Source organism: Pristis pectinata, chromosome 2 (genome assembly GCF_009764475.1).
Source record: "Pristis pectinata isolate sPriPec2 chromosome 2, sPriPec2.1.pri, whole genome shotgun sequence".
In the NCBI taxonomy this organism is placed as follows: Eukaryota; Metazoa; Chordata; class Chondrichthyes; order Rhinopristiformes; family Pristidae; genus Pristis; species Pristis pectinata.
Genome location: NC_067406.1, coordinates 105,137,603 through 105,154,700, shown reverse-complemented (window position 1 = coordinate 105,154,700; position 17,098 = coordinate 105,137,603). Strand labels below are relative to the sequence as shown.

Sequence of the window (17,098 nt, the reverse complement as noted above, 5' to 3'; positions counted from 1 at the left end):
GAGATGAGGGTTGGGGTGGTGGTGGGCATTGGTGAGAGGTGGAAGATACAAAACTCTGAAAAGTCACCTCCACATATAAACTGCACTTATGTACCATGTGCATGAAAATAAAAGTAAATTATCTATACTACCATGAGGAATAAAAGAAGCCTAGAGATAAATGAGGAAAGATTTTCATTGGGAGCTGTCGAGGTGAGACTTCTGATCCAGGATATCAAACAGAATCAAGGAAAAAAGCCTTGGGAAGTTGGAAGAAGGAACCTTGTGAAGTATGCTTTCTGGAGACTGAGACGATAATTTTCTCTAGCATAAGACTGATTGCTCTATTGGTATATTTATGCGACGAATGGAGTTTCCTCGGTTTCCTTTTTTTAAAAATAAAACTTATCCCTGTTTGCAATTGTTTCCTTAGCACTCCTGTGGAAATCATTAGAAAGCTGAAGCTGCAAGTCAGAAACACCTGGAAGGACTACTATACACTCCTAAAACCAAAATAGCAAAACAATTCATGTTGTATATCTGTGGAAAGCATAAATAAGACATAGTTATGAAAGTGTCACTAACCTGTTGCCCCAACATTATTTATCAGGCTGCTCAGGATATATTCAGCTTTCAGAAGTTTACCTGTCAATAATTTTAAAAAATAACAATCATTTAATAAAAGTGCAATTGGTTTTACAAAATTTCTTCTGCAGACAATAGTCCTGAGAAAAGGAACAGGACTGGTGTATAAGGTGGGTGGCACAGGCATGCACCAGGTGGCACAGTGCTGCAGGAGGTCATGCAACTGCCTCACAGCTCCAGTGACCTGGGTTTGATCCTGACCTCCAGTGCCCTATGTGTTGAGTTTGCTTGATCTCCCTATGACTATATGCGTTTCCTTTGGGTGCTCCAGTTTCCTCTCACATCCCAAATGCATGCTAATTGGTAGATTAATTGGTTATTCTGAAATACCACTACTGTAGAAAGGGGTAATTCAGAATACCAATTAGCATGCATTTGAGTGGCTGGAAAATCAGGGTTGAGTTGATGGGCAAGTGAAAGAGGGAAATAAGTGAGGAAGTGGAATTTATGAGACTGCCTTGAGAGCCAGCATAGACCTAATGGGCCAAATGGCCTCTTTCTACATCTGAAGACATCTGAATATATGATAACAATACAGATACTAAATATGATAAATATGGTATTCTGGTTCCTTAATTCCTGATTACAGAACCCTGCCAATGCCCTTTTGAGATCAGCTGATTCGGCATAAATAAATGCACCTGGAAACATTTATTTATGATGGATTTATAATGATGGATTATGGAATGGATTTCACTTGATGATGAAATGATGATCATTTGATGACTTTTTAAATTTTTGCCATTGCATTATTCTACTTTCAAAGGTTTTCCGCTTTATTGTTAAAATGGTGTCAGCTGTGGCTCAAGTGTAGTCTTGTCTCTGAGTCAGGAATGGGTCAAAGATCTTCTCCGAAAACCTAACACATAATCCAGATTGACTTTCCAGTGCAGGACCGAGGGAATGCTGCACTGACAGAGGTGCAGTCTTTTGGGTGAGGTGTTGAACTAAAACTTGGCCTTCTTTCTCGGCATTATTCTGAATAGCAGCAGGGAAGTCTTCCCATTGTCCTGCCCAGTGTTCACTTAACATCAGATCTAAAACAGTTGATCTGATCATTTACCTCATTGTCAGTTAAAGAATCTTGCTGAACTGAAATTGTCTGCTGTATTTCTGACACTACTACAAGGCTTCTTTGCCTCAAATGCATTTTGCAATGTGCTGAAAGGTTCTGCATTGCCTTAAAAATAAATTGTTGTTTCTTTAATAATATGCAAAATCTTGATATACTGAAATGTCCCAAAGCCCTTCACCCAGTGAATTACTTTTGAAGTGTGGATTGTTGACAAAATTTTTTTAGTTATCTCCAAGCACCACTCACTGTCTGAGAAAGGAATGAAGAAACTACCACAAGCCTCTACTAGATTGCTCCTTACCCAGCTACTTGAAGATATAAACATATCCCAGTCTGTCATTCCCTGCAGCTTGCTATTTCTACAGTGTCGTGGCTCTCAGAGGATTAGGACCTGATTAATTGAACAAAGTAGGTGTGGATTGATAGTTCAGTGTCAGCATTTTTCATTCCAGTGGAGTTCAAGACCCTTTCCAGTGATTTGAGAACAAAATTTAGATTGGTGCTCTGAACTGAATCTTGATAGGAGTGGGCTGCAAAGGAGGCCGGTCCCTATTTCTGCTGGCAAGCTGGTATTTTCATTCTCTAGTATTTGTGTAGGCTCTGCGGGAATGCCTTCTAGTCGGGTGGAAATAGCTCAAAGGAGGCCTGCTGTTTGTGTTCGATTGAGAGTGTTTCTCAAGGGTTTCTGACCTCTTGGGGGGAGCTTGATCCAGGTGGAGGTTTGAGGTGAGGGGGAATGTGGGAAGGGTTTCCAATCTTCATACATTCTCCCCAAGGCTGCTTTCACTACTTGAGGTCTGGGAAACCTAGTTGACGAAAATTAAACCCATAAAAGAGGTAAGATCAAAGCTGCTAGTCTCAGTATATGTTAGAAGGGAGTTAATATTGGTTTTAACCCAAACCAACCCCAATCCACCCTTTCTTGATTGTTAAGATTCAGCCTTCTCATTCTATTGGGAATGCTGCATTGTCTTCTGAGATGGTGAACACTGTCTGTTCACACAGGTGGATGTAAAACATCTCCTGGCATTAGTTTGAAGAAAACCATTGTATTTCCCAATGTTTTGGATAATATTTAGCCTCAAGTATCACATTATCATTTTGCTGCATGTGAGTCCTAGCTATGCACAAATTGGCTGCCAGTCTTCTACTTTAGCAGTAATTACACATCAAATGTACTTGATTGGCTGCAATATATAACATCCCATGGTCATGAAAGAGCTATATAAAATCCAATTGATATCTTATTTTGAACAGGTAAATCTACACAAGTTGTAAGCAATGGTGCAAAACAACATTTCTGTGAAATGAAGTCACATGGCATGATATTAATAAGGAATATCAAGTAAATGCATTGGATCTTTGATAAAGATAAGGTGTTTTATTTTAAGAATGCCTGAATATATCTATTAAAAGAGAAAATAGATAAATATAGTAAAACTCCAATAATCCAGCACACTCAGGATCGTGGCAGATTTTCTGGACAACTGGATGTTATTCCAATTAATACTGCAACACACTTTTAATTCATTCTTTTTAAGTGTTATACAGTACAGAAGTAGTATAAGTTTTCCAGTAAACTCACTAAGTTTCAAGAGAGTGTGGGAAAAAGAACGAAGTGAGTTTAAAAGGGGCATGAGAACAAGGGCCCTGGTGAGTTTAAAGGAACCACAGGAATTGGGTCCCCAATGAAGATAAAGGGAGTGCAAGAGTCAGGGCCTCTTTGAGGTTAAATGATGGCCGGGAACTGGGACACATGTATGTTAAATGAGTATGGGAACCGGGGCTATGGCATCTTAAAGGGTGTATGGGAACCAAGGGCCTGGTGTAATAGAGGGAACGCAGGAACTGCAACCCCAGTGAGTTAGAGGGAGTGTGAGAACAAAGGCCCTGGTGTTTTACGGGGAACATGGGTACTAGGGTCCTGGTGTGTTAGAAGGTGTGTAGGAACTGGGGCTCTAGTGTGTTAGAGGGTGTGTTAGGAGTACAGAGATCAACACCTAGTAAACCAGATGCTGTATTGGTTTACTGTAAAATGAATTATTAGCACATTCAAATATTAATATCATACAGTGCAACCATACCCAACTAATAGAGCTGGAAAAATATGTCAGAATTCCACACACACTGGACTAAAATTTCTGCCAAAAAGTCAACAGTTCCAGCTGTTTTTAAGTTTTGTATATGTTCAGAATACCTGCACAAGTGTGTGCAAATGTGGAAGTACTAAACTGCTAAACAGCTGATTGCCAGCAATTTTCTGGCTGGGTTGGACAATTCCTGGAGTCCAAGAATGGAGGACAGACTTACATGGATTTCCAAGCATGAACACTAAACCTGTGCAAGTTCAATGGGGAGGACTGGTTGTGAGGGAGACAGGTAATTTGAATGTTTTAATCTAAATAAATTAATTTAATTATTTTACGTATTTGCTAATGTTTTTATGTTTTAATTTTTAGTTTTTCCTAATATTAAAAAGTATGTTTAATTTTAATTATTCTTCAATTTTTTGACCATCTATAAAATTCACAAAAATTCAAAGCAGTAGACCTTGTCTTTATGGACTTTAGTAAGGCATCTGATAAGGTCCCACATAGTAGACTGCCGGAGAAAGCATGGAATCCAGGGCGAGATGGCTAATTGGATCCAAAGTTAGCTTAGTGATAGGAAGCAGGTGGTAGTGGTGGAAGGATGTTCCTTTGATTGGAAGTCTGTGACACAGGGATTGTTGCTTGGACTTTTGCTGTTGGTGATATATATTAATGACTTGGTTCAAATGTAGGGGTTATGATTAGTAAGTTTGCAAATAGCATGAAAATTAGTGTTCTTTTGGATAGTGAGGAAAGTTGTCCAATGCTACAGCAGGATATAGTTACAGTTGGAAAGTTGGTTGGAGCGTTGGCAGATGGAATTTAATCCCGATAAGTGTGAGTTGATTCATTTTGGGAAGTCAGATAGGGGTAGAATATATACAGTAAATGGCAGAGCACTAAGGAATATTGATGAACAGGGAAACCTAGGTATCCAAGTCCACAGTTCCCTGGAAGTGGCAACACAGGTGGATAGGGTGGTGAAGGTGACATATGGCATACTTGCCTTCATAGATTGGGGCAAAGAGTATAAGAGTTGGGACTGTCATGCTGCAACTTTACAAAACACTGTTAGGCTGCACTTGGAGTATTGTGTGCAGTTCTGGTTGCCAAAATGTAGGAAGAACATGATTACACTGGAGAGAGTGCAGACGAGATACACCAGGATATTACCTGGTTTTCTTCAGTTATGGGGAGATATGAGATAGGCTGGGCTTGCTTTCCCTGGAGCAAAGGATGCTGAGGCAGTGAAATGATAAAATTAGATAAGATTATGACAGGATAAGATTATTATAGATAAGATTGTCAAAATCTTCTTCCTGTGGTAGGGGTATCAAAAGCAAGAGGGCATACTTTTATGGTGAGAGGATGGAATTTTAAAGAGGAACTGAGGGGAAAGTTTTTACACAGAAAGTAAAAATCAGCCTCCCCTCCATGGACTCTGTCTACACATCGCTGCCTCGGAAAAGATGCCAGCATAATTAAAGACCCCTCCCACCCCAGCCATTCTCTCTTCTCCCCCCCCTTCCATCGGGCACCAATGCTCAAAATACGCACCGCCATGCTCAAGGACAGCTTCTATCCGCTGTCATAGGATTCTCAAATGGAGCTCTTGTACTCAAAGATGAATTCTTGACCTCACAATCTACCTCATCATGGCCCTTGCTCCTTATTGTCTACCTGTACTGCACTTTCTCTGTAACTGTAATCGTAACACTATATTCTGCACTCTGTTACTGCTTTTCCCTTGTACTACCTCAAAGTACTTATGTTTATGAAATGATCTGTATGGATGGCTTGCAAAACTAAGTTTTTCACTGTTTCTCGGTACTTGTGACAATAATATACCAATACTACGTTTAAGAGGCATTTAGATAGATGCTTAAATAGCAAAGTTATAGAAGGATACAGTCCTAATGCAGGCAAATAGCGTTAGTGCAGATGGGCAAAAAGATCAGTGTTGACATGGTGGTGCTCCTGTGCTGTACAACTCTAACTCGTTGACAGCCAGCTCAGTCTTGACTAGCCCTCAAAGTATTTCAAGGGGATTGACAAATGGAAGGCCCTTTGCTGCTCATGGCCTTGCCAATCACATTGGAGATGTCTTCTTTGCAGATACTTGTGCCAAAAAAATCCACTCCAGGTAAGAGCAGGTTTAGTGGGTAAACGACCAGTAGTAACGAATAGCGAGCTTTACAGGAATTCTAGGTCAATACGTTGATAAATGAAAGTTTGCTATTACCCATTTTTGTTTTATTTTTCAGTACTTTAATTAGTTGTGTTTCCTTATTTGCCTGTTTTAACTAATAAATTAATGCAAATTGAATAGCTTCTGTGCAACCACCTTTCAACATATGATTTATGTAGCCTTTTACCTAACTATAGATCAACAAAAGCTGTCTAAAAATCAGAATGAGTGTGTTTAATAATGACACCATACACTTCTCATTTTGGTAAAGACAACAAAGCAGTGGGCACTTTCTCCAATTCAGGTAACTACAGGAGTGTGATAAAACATATTGAGTTACTTCAATCAGCCAGCAGCTGTATTGTTTGTATAGTCAAGTGGCCATGCTGAAAAATAAGTGAATGTGATGAAAGAGATAGGGAAAATCTGACAGAAAACTAATCTGTTTTATTAAACTCTTGATCAGAAGTATAGCAATTCAGACATCTCGTTTGAAATCGCCAGGGTACATTTATGAGGCAACAAAGACACCAATTAGTATTTTCCACACCCATTCACAATCACTCTACCCTTTTAGCTCCAAATCCTTTTCTTTCTGCGCCTTTGTGTCTCTTCAAAGGGTCAGCAGTGGGTTTGAAAAGATGGCACTATGCTCAGTGGAATGTCATTCTCTCTTTCCCTCTCCCCTCCACATCTCAAATAGAACAAAATGTCCTCTTGATTAGTCAAGTACTTGTTAATTGGAGTTTAGCCACGAAAACAGAGAAAGATCAACAGGAGTTACGTCACCTGAATTTACAGAGACTCGGGCCTGGCGAATAACCACCTGTGGCGCGATTGGTATTTCCATGCGACGCTTGTGCAAGCCCTTGGCAACCTGCAGAAGTTTGCTGGATGCATCGACCCAGTATAGAAACCTGTCAATCAAGAAGACTGTGGCAGCTGCTGAAGCGTAGTCACCAACTGAGACAGAAGCTTTCAAAAGGACCTGTGGAGAGAAATTTTTCCTTAACTGAAAATTCTCTGCAGTATAGATACTTAGCAGGAAAAAAATCCAGTCTTCATCTCTATTTACACGAGAAGGTAAGACTTTCCCCCTGTGTTTATAATGAACTTCAGTTATACTTAAGTGGCTGGATGACTTGTCCTGATTATATAATAATAAACAACTCCTTGAAAAAGCTTTTAAAGCACAAAAGTTTCTGTCACAGTTGGAGAAGATTAATGAAACATGTGTTATATGGAAAACAACCTAATACTAAGCCTGGTGAAATTCCATCTCGACACCAACACCCCCACTCTCAGCTCTCTCAAAAGAATAAAATGCACCATCAATAATTGGAATTTACCAATAGGAGTAGAAAGACCAATGAAAGTTATAATCATGATCATTATATCTTTAGGTGATAGTGTAACCCAGGCAATATTGGAAGAGTTGCCCCTCACACTTCTATTCTTGCTTCCTTTGAGGGATGTACCACAGCTGGCTGATCTAATATGGCTCATGTCACACTATCATCCAAAGTCAATTTTACACTTGGTGTGAATATACAGATACATAAGTCAAACCATCCATGCTAGCATAACAGATGATCTTTGTGTTGACATTCAATGCTAGACTTTTGCTAAGATCCAATTAACTCTAATCAGTCAGTCTGATGCAATACTAGAGGACAAATCCAAATAAGATAGGGTTCTGTACAGTCCATTTCAAGAGCAGTGAAACTAAATGGGAAATATATATAGTATGGTATGGAGAAAGACCTGATCATGTTTCAATCTTTCCTATCATGGTGTTCTTTGAATTAGAAGAAATATATCTTCAAGACCAAAACTAAAACTTCACTCTACAAAATCTGGCTGGGGCCATAGAGCACAAGTCCAAATACTGTCAAGATTACAGGTCAAATTTAATGCTTACTGGCATCATATTAATGACTGCTTTAAACCTACAGAGGAAGATGACTTTTACCCTCATCTATATATTGCAGCATAGAAAGAAGCCATAACCAGAGCTGAAAGTAACAAACAAAACACCAATCCCCGCTCTCCATTGTCCCAGCACCATCCGACTCAAAGATGTGTGGGTGAGATACAACTTCCTGTATTGTCCCATGTGAAACAGTGGAGAACTACCACCTAGATAACACATCTATTGAATCAGGCTCATTGTCTGGACATGGCCTGGATTGGTATCTTCTAGCAGGAGACTCTGAACTGTGGCCTTCATGCAATATCTCAACCAGTCACGCTGCAGGATAGTCAATCAAAATTAAAAGTGGGGGAGTGAGGTTACAATGACAATAAGTCAATGAAGCATGACCATGGTGACAAGATGGAATGGATGGACCATCTGCTCCACTGCCAGATCTTGTCTATGTCCTCTTGTCATACTAAATTCAAAAATAACATCAAAACATGGGTAATCTTGTGTGGGGAAGAGTGTGAAGATATAACACCATGAAGTGGAAACAGGAGAGTTCTGTTCACATGAGTTATCTGACCAGATTACTGCACATCTGGTTAACGTGCAAATCTGCCTCAGTGAATCCCACTTATTCAGCATTTTATACTATGACATTTACTTATATTGGCCTCTACTTGGTACAACAAGGAGCTAAAGTAACAAATTGTCTGAGTTTTTATGTGGTAGCGTTTCACAAGAAATTTATTTATCATTGAGCAGGAAGGATGATAACACTAGATGCTGTCATTTGGAGAACGCTGCTTTGGGGTTATATTTAGGTTACAGAAACATCAACATTAACCTTTACATGGTAATTGATGCCACGTAACTGGAATTCTATACAAAAATGATTTGTTAGAAAGCTATTGTCCAGCTTTGTTTAACAGTGTATAATGTTTCTCACTTGCTACCCTTTTTTCTTTTAAACATTCTCTAATAAAATGTTTAACAGCTCAGTCAATGAAATAAAGTCAAAGGCAATCCTAATGCTACACGGGTTAAGAGTTGAAGCAGCCATTAAGAAGAATAATGCAGAATTAGGTGTGAAATTGGCAGTGAAAGATTAACATCCTTATTTGATCGAGGTTTGAAATATACATGCTTTTCTAAATTAGTTAAAAAGCAGACAAACAATACAAGACATAAATAATAATATAATAGCCTTCTAAAATCAGCTGCCTGTGACAAAATTAAACTCCACACAGTAAATACGATAATTGCTTTATATCTGCATTGAATTATTTGGAAACGTGTTGTTCCTACTTTGTTCACTGCGCCCCATGCCTGTCTCTTTTAAGCTATTGTGTCGGTGGCAACTCATTCCCCCTTCTTTTGGTCCATGTGAATAACCTCTCTCTTCAAGCTACTTTCCACCACTGGCAGATACCCTTTAGCTCAATTACTAATTTTAGCGGAGAATTCATGATTGCTGAAAACCTTTGAACATGAATTTTACATTGTGCATGGCTCCCACAAACGTCTTATCTACCATTTGTATATTGATTATAGAATTTCTAAAATTGTGAATTGAACATGATATTATTTAAAGTAATATACTATTCTTCAAAAGCTATAATGTTATTTGAATGATTTGTCCAAAGAAATGATGCCTGATTTGGTTTAATTTGTTAAGTAAACATTTTTTAATGTTTTGTCTATGCTGGAGTTGTACTGTAGGTATTAATAAATAGATGATATTGGGAACGTTTCTAATTGCAGTAAAGTTGCTCTCAATAACAAATTGTTTCTCATTTGTTTACCTGAATCTTAAAACTTGACACATATCTTATGAGAAATTCTCACATTTAATTTTTCCCAGTGCTGTCAATGGTCTATCTGCTGATAGATCAATTTATTCATTGGACTAGTTGCAAATGGTCTATGGTTAATGGAGTACAAAGTAATTACTTGGAATACCAACTTGGCAACCAACAATTTAACTCCTAAGGTGCTGGCAGAGAAAATAAAACGCCTAATTGCCTAGGGCTAGAATATTGCAATACACAAACAATCAAGTAAGAACTATACTAATAAAACTCATCAAAATTGCAAATTCTTTCAACATAGCCCAGCATTCCAATATTTCTAAATTAAAAATAAAAATGTAATTAAAAATAAAAATTGCAAACATTTAATTCCACTTCTTTGCTTTCTCAATTTATCCTGTCTCTTCAGTGTTAGCTTTGACTCAATTAGCAGAACTCTTACCTAAGTCAGAATATCGTGAGTTCAAGCTGCACTTCAGCTCTGGAGATCTGAGTGCAAAATCTAGGCTGATGTAACTGCTCATTACTAACGGAGGCTTGTATTGTTGGAGGACACACTAAATTGAAGTCCCATCTTATCTCACAGAGTGGATGTAAAATATCACAAAGTTATTTTGAAGAAAAGTAATGCACAGTGCATTAGTGTTTATCAATGTTTATGATAGTTAATGGTTATCACTCAGTCAACATCACCAAGTAAATTAAGATTACCTAGCCATTATCACATTACTTTTTTGTGGAACTTGCTATAACCAAAGTGGGTGACAAATTTCTTACATCACAACACTAGTTAAACTTTAAAAAGTTATTGCATTAGCCATAAAGTGCTCTGGGTTGAGGAGTCAATCCCACTGGATCTGGTGTCACAAACAGGCCAGACTGGCCAGTCAGATTCCTCAGAATGGCATCAGTGAACCAAATGGGACTTTACAATATGATCCAAGAGTGGCCAAGCATTTCATCCCATCTATGCCACTGGAAGGGATCATAAATATTATCAGATAGAATTTTCTTGAAGATACATGAAAAGACCCATTTCAGGTGTCAGTATATGGTAGATGCCTAAAATAATTCCCCTTGGGCCTTCCCTTGGTTCTTCTATTTACAAAGTAAAGGGATCATATCACAAGAATTTTGAACGAGGAGGGAAGATTGCTGTGTGCTGACAAATATGGAGGAATTCAAACAAACAGACTCCTACTTACGTGAGTGTTCCAGTTGGTAAAGTGGGATTTCCAAGTAGAGTTAATCAGTCACATGCAAGCCCACTATTAAAGGAAATCTCTCCTCACTGCTAAAATTCCTGCATGCAGAGATTCTGGGCATGGATTTTTTTAACCTTAATGATTTTGCTATAAAAGCAACTGTGCATTGTAACTTACTTCTGAAAGTCTGAGTTTCTGGAGAGGGGTACAATACACAAGTGCATTAACAATCTTAAGCTTTGCATTAACAAAGATTGACTGAGGGAGCAGGCATGGCTCTGGTTAACATCTTATTGAAAAGGCAGTACCTCCAGAAAGTGGCACTCTTTCAAAATTATGATTTTGTGACTCAAGAGGCAAAATAAGTGTAATCAATTCTTCTGAAAAGCAAAAACATAGATGCTGGAAACTGGAAAAAAAAACAGAGAATGCTAGAAATACTCAGTGGGTCAGGCAACAACTGTGAAGAGAGAAAATGTGTCAACATTTCAGGTCAAAGATCTCTGTTTTTATTTTAATCATTCTTTTCATTTTTCATTATTGTTTTCTTTAAAAGTGGGGAGAGCTATGTAAGTATTCAGAAAATGCTGGAGAGATACAGCAGATCAGGCAGCATCCGTGAAGACAGACTGACACTGTTGAATTGCTGCTTATGGTCTCATACCAGCTGGATGTTGAAGGATTGGAATCCCTTTCAGTCGCCTTGCATCTCTGATGAAAGGCCATTGACCTAACACATTACTGCTATTTCTCTCTTCACAGATACTGCCTGACTTGCTAAGCATTTCCAGCATCTGCAGCATTTTTCTTTCAGATGTCTGCAGATTGCCATCAATACTGCACTTCCTACTTGCCACTGGCAATTTGACAAGTGCCCATCTGACTTGCCCTGATCCCTGATTACAGATTTTCCCCTCCTGTGCTGCAGTGTGAGTGCAGTCACTTTGAGACTATTTTAGCTTTTACAATCTGCTGAGTGGATCAGTCAGAGGTTTAAGATTTAAAAGACTGTTGCCCTGAAACTGTTGTGCATCCTAATGGGCATAGGATGCAGTTGTTGCAATGTGCACCAATGGACTTTTCAGCCATCAACATGTCACTACAAATTTGCGAGGTGCCTCTACTGAACAGACATTGCACTTTCTCACAAACAAAACATTCTGCCTGATTCCGGGAGTGGAGTTGCATAAAGAACACATGATCATGGCTGATCTCTCCCAGGTTTCAACTCCTCCTCTCTGCCAGATCCCCATGGCCCCCATTCCCCCAATCTTTCAAATATTTAACTAGCTCCACTCTAATGAGCTAGTCTCCACAACTGTCCGGGGTAGAGGATTCCAGAGATTCAGTACCCTCCGCCAGAAGAAATTTTTATGTACCTCAGTTTTAAAGGATCAGCATCTTATCTTGAAACTATGTCATCTTGTTCAAGACTCTCCCACTAGTGAAAACATCTTGAGATCTTCCCTGTCATGCCTCCCTAGGATCTGATAAGTTTCAGAAAGATCACCCCTTATTCTTTTAAATTCCAAAGAATAAGACCCAGAAGCCAGAGGTTGGAAGCCTGATCAGGGCCAGTTGTGGGTGTTAGTGCAGTGGGTTGAGTGAAGTCTGCAGTCAATAAGTGCCAATGGGTTGGGGGGTGGGGCAAGAGGTTTGTGGCAGGGTTCAGGATTGGAAACATGGACCGGAAGTCAGTGTAAAAGTTAGAATCCTTAAAGGAGTTGGGGTGATGGTCGACAATCCATTAAGGGGCTGGGGCATTGGAGAAGCAATTAGTTTGTGGGTTGAGATTAGATGAACAAGTCTGATGGAGGTTCATGGATGGGAGTTGCTTTGCTGTGCATCCAGTAGGTAGCCCTTGTCACCAGTAACCATAGCTTCTTTAGTCACGTTGGTTAAATGCAGATGGCACTGCAAGACACTAAGTGGAATCTCCTTTGACTGATGTACACCAGAAGGCTGATGTACCTGATAATGCAGAATGGCACCCATACAGTCAATAAGAATTCACACCCTGAGGAAGTCTGTGATCCTCATTAAGCCATATGCTTGCCCCACTTGCTGGTCCCTGGCAAGAGCACTGGAGATGTAGTTAGCTCTCAATGAACAGAAAGCATCAGGGACCCTCCTTAAGCAAAAGTGAATAGTAGGCTGAGAGGTGCTGGAAACACTCCTGGCTCCGGTGTCAAGTTCATGGTCACAGTCACCTTGACAGTCACAGTAATTGTGTCCTCCTCGTGCTCTGGGGTTGGAGTTATGGATGTAGTAGGTGGTAGGTTACAAAGAACATCCTTACTTAAGTCCTTACACCTATTCCTCACACCCTATTTCTTGCTGAGGCTCAGTTTGAATTATTCCCTTGGAGGACGAGGCATTCTGCTGAAGGCCTTTCTCTTCTTCCTCCACCGCCTCTTCCTCCCTCTTCTAAAAGTTTGTTCTGTCCTGTCCTGCTTGCCTCTTGCACTTCCACCGGTCATGCTACATTTCCAAGGAGAGTGCTACTAATGCACCCATATCTGGGAACAACGGGCTTGTGTAGGTCCTGATATCAGATCAAATTTGTTTATTAATCCCCACTGACTTCACCAACTTTGAATTACTTAAGCACCAAATATACAAAAAGCCATAGAAATCAACCAGCAACCAATCTAACCTAATTGACGATCCCTTTAGATACAGCAGTCCTTCCTGCAGCATGTTCAGCCTTGCAAGATTAAGAGAGAATGTTAGCTGGAGCATTGAAATCTGAAATGGCAGCATCAGGTTCAAATCAATTTTGTACCCTAACCCTGACTGCATTCAGTTCTGCTCATGTTTGAATGGAAAGATATGAATGAACTGGAGAGGGTGCAGGGATTCGTGTTGCTAGGACTGGAAAACTATAGCTGTAGAGAACATTTGGAGAAGCTGACATTGCTTTCTCTGAAACAGAGGAGGTTGAGGAGAGACTTAATTTTAAATGTATAAAATTATAAAAAGCCTAGGTAATGTAAACTGGAAGATTGTATTTTCCTTAGCAGAAGAGTAAAAAAACTAGGGCACAGACTTAAAATAGAAATATTAAAGGAAAAGTGAAGAATTTCTTTTTCACTTAGGGTAATTGGGTTCTGGAACTCACTTCCTGAAAGGGTGATAGAGGCAGAAGGCCTCATCTGATATAAATAGTACTTGGATTTGCACTTAACACTATAACACACAGAAAACAAATAAAACTGTAGATGATGGAAGATGAAAGAGATATCAGTCAACCTTTCGGGTCAGGTCAGAACTCAGGTCACTGACCCAAAAAAATTGACTAGTTTCTCTTTCCATAGATGCTGCTTGTCTGGCTGAATTCTTCCAACATTTCTGTTACTATAACACCTAGTAATGGAAAGCCAAGTTAGTCTTTTTCAACTGGAATGGACATGATGGGCTGAATGGCCTTCTCTTCTGTCTTAAATTTTTGATGATTCTGTCACAATCTGAATACAGTGGCCATGCTTTCACCCACATGAGTGTGTGTAACAGACATTACTCTGGACCTGAAAGGGCACCGATAAAGTTTGCTCTAGGGAGCCAAGTTTTACACCCATGATGTCTTATTGTTACAAAGATAAATGTGGCAGCCATTTTGTTGCAAAGCAGGGTGCTACTGAAAAGGTACTCAAAAAAATCTGCCAACTGGGATATGGATCAAGTCCAGGCAGAAGAGAATTAGTATAATTTGTCATTGTGTTCAGCACATACTTTGTGAGCCGAAGGGCCTAGTCCTGTATTGCACTGTTCTATGGTTAATTAAATATTTACCTACAAACCAGTGCCAATGGTTGAATAGAAATTGTGCTACACAAACATGATTGAAATTTTAAAAAAACTGCAGATGCTGGAACTTCGAAATAACAGCAGAAGGTTCTGCAAATACTCAGCAGGTCATGCAGCATCTGTGGAGAGAGAATCAGAGTTAACATTTCAGGTCAATGACCCTTGATCAGGATTGGAGAAGTGAGAAAACAAGTAGTTTTAAGTTGCAGAGAGAGTGAGGGGTGAAGAGATCGAAGGGAATGTCTGTGGCAGGGTAGGACCAAGGTTCTCCAGGTGACACAGTGCTTTTTGAATGAGGGCAGTTAGAGAGAAAATTTAAAAAAAAACAAAAAGTATTTTGGAACATTGAGAGGCAGAACACAGTAGTTGCTGGAAACAGTGGAACAGTCCTTGGTTCAGTCCTATTCAGGCAACTTACCTCAGCTCTTTCTCTCCTTCTGTGTAGTGTTGCTTCCTGTATTCACATTGAACAAGGAGATGCCACTACTTCTGCTGTCACTTTCACAAGTTCCATCTCTGATTCTTCCCTTTCTTGACTTCTCTCCATTTCACCGCATGAGCTCACAACAAATATCCATTAAAAGTTCATGGATTCCCACAACTGTAACTCCACCCACTCTGCTTCCTGTAAGGATTCCTTTTCATTCTCCCAATCTCCCTGCCTCCATTCTATCTGTTCTGATGACGAGATTTTCTGTGATACTGCTTCTGAGATGTCTTCCTTTCTTCTTAGTCATGGCTGCCCTTCTATCGTAGATGACAGGGCTCTCGACTATGTCCCCTCAATTTTGCACTTCTACCCTCACTTCCTCTCCTCCCACCTTCCATCCCATCAACCTCCACATTCAGGGGATCATCTCTGTAATTTCCACCAGCTTCAATGTGATGCCATGAACAGACACATCTTACACTCCCCTTTCAGCATTTTGAAGAGAATATTCCCTTTGTGATTTCCTGGCTTTCCATCTCTACCAATCACTCCCCATTCCATTGGATTTTCCCATGCAATTGTGGTAGATGCAACATTGGCCCTTTCACCTCTTCCCATCCCACCAGCAAGGGATCCAAGCAGTCCTTCTACTGATTCACGAGAACTTCTTCCAAGCTAGTGTACTATGACCAATGCCTACAATATGGTCTCCTCTGCACTGGAGAACCCAAAAGTAGGTTGGTGCCTGCTTTGCAGAACATCTCTGTTCAGTCTCCAAGGGCGACCCACCTGTCACTTTGAATTCCACTCAGATCCCTGGCTAACAAAGAACAAGGAACAGCACCTGATCTTCTGTCTAGACGTGCTGCAGCACTTAGGACTCAATCTTATTTCAACAATTTCAGAAAACTGGCTTTTGCTGTTAATGTCAGAATTGGCCTGTTCTGATGAAAGTCAAAAAACTGTAGATACTGGAAATCTGAAATATAAACAGAAAATGCAGGAAACTCTCTGCAGGTCAGGTAGAATCAGTGGAAAGAGAAAGAGAACTAATGTTTTGGGTCAAAGCCTCTTTGTCAATTTTGATCTGTGTGTTCCAGGTACAAGGCCATCTATTTTAACTCAGTTTTTTCTCTCTCCCAGATGCTGTTTGATTTGTTGGGTCCCTCCAGCGTTCCCTTTCGTCTCAGATTCCCAGCAACTGCTGTGTTCTGTATCTCCCAGCCACGGCATTTTATTTTGTTTTTATTCTCTCTCCAACTGCCCTCAATCATTTATCACCTAGATGGCAATAACAGCATTTGTGTTGCTTAGACAACTTGATCTCTATCCCTATCACAGTCATTTCAGTTGTTCTCTTCAGTCCCTGCCCCTCTCTGCAACTTAAATCACAGTTGTTTCCAGTTCAGAAACATTAACTGTTTCTTTCTTCACAGACGCCGACCAACCTGTTAAGTATCTCAATTAACTCCAGAATTTTCTGTTTTTATTTCAGATTTTCAGATCTGCAGTTCTGACTTTTTGATCAACTGGATGTGTTCAATTTTGAAAGGCCAGTGGTAGCACATTTGTTCACACACACACACACACACACACACACACACACACACACACACACACACACACACACACACACACACACACACACACACACACACACACACACACACACACACAAACACACACACAACCAGACTGCCCAATAGAAGCATTGCTGATTATCAAGGAATTTGCAAAACTTTAAATACAAGTGGAATTTAGTTATTCCCTCAGTCTTCTTCTATTTATTATCAGTCCCTAAACAAAAGAGTGAAAGCAAGTGACTTCGCCAACAAAAGGGCTTTGAATCTGCAGGGAAAGTAACCCTCAAAGAGGGTGAAAATATCCAAGTGGCTCTATTATTTGCACTTACACTAATTAGACATTTTCCCTGTCAACTATTCATTG

At 39.8% G+C, this 17,098-nt stretch overlaps 1 protein-coding gene across 8 annotated transcripts in view; it reads right to left on the bottom strand.

Annotated features, from left to right (window-relative positions):
- Positions 1 to 17,098, bottom strand: part of alpk1 (alpha-kinase 1) — a 101,942-nt gene that overhangs the window by 24,495 nt on the left and 60,349 nt on the right. For all 8 annotated transcript variants that reach the window (XM_052010483.1, XM_052010482.1, XM_052010481.1 and 5 more), the window contains 2 exons: positions 6,767 to 6,965; positions 565 to 624 (listed from right to left, as the gene is read on the bottom strand). In XM_052010483.1, coding sequence (XP_051866443.1) covers positions 565 to 624; positions 6,767 to 6,965 — 259 coding nt within the window. The remainder of the gene's footprint in view (positions 1 to 564; positions 625 to 6,766; positions 6,966 to 17,098) is intronic.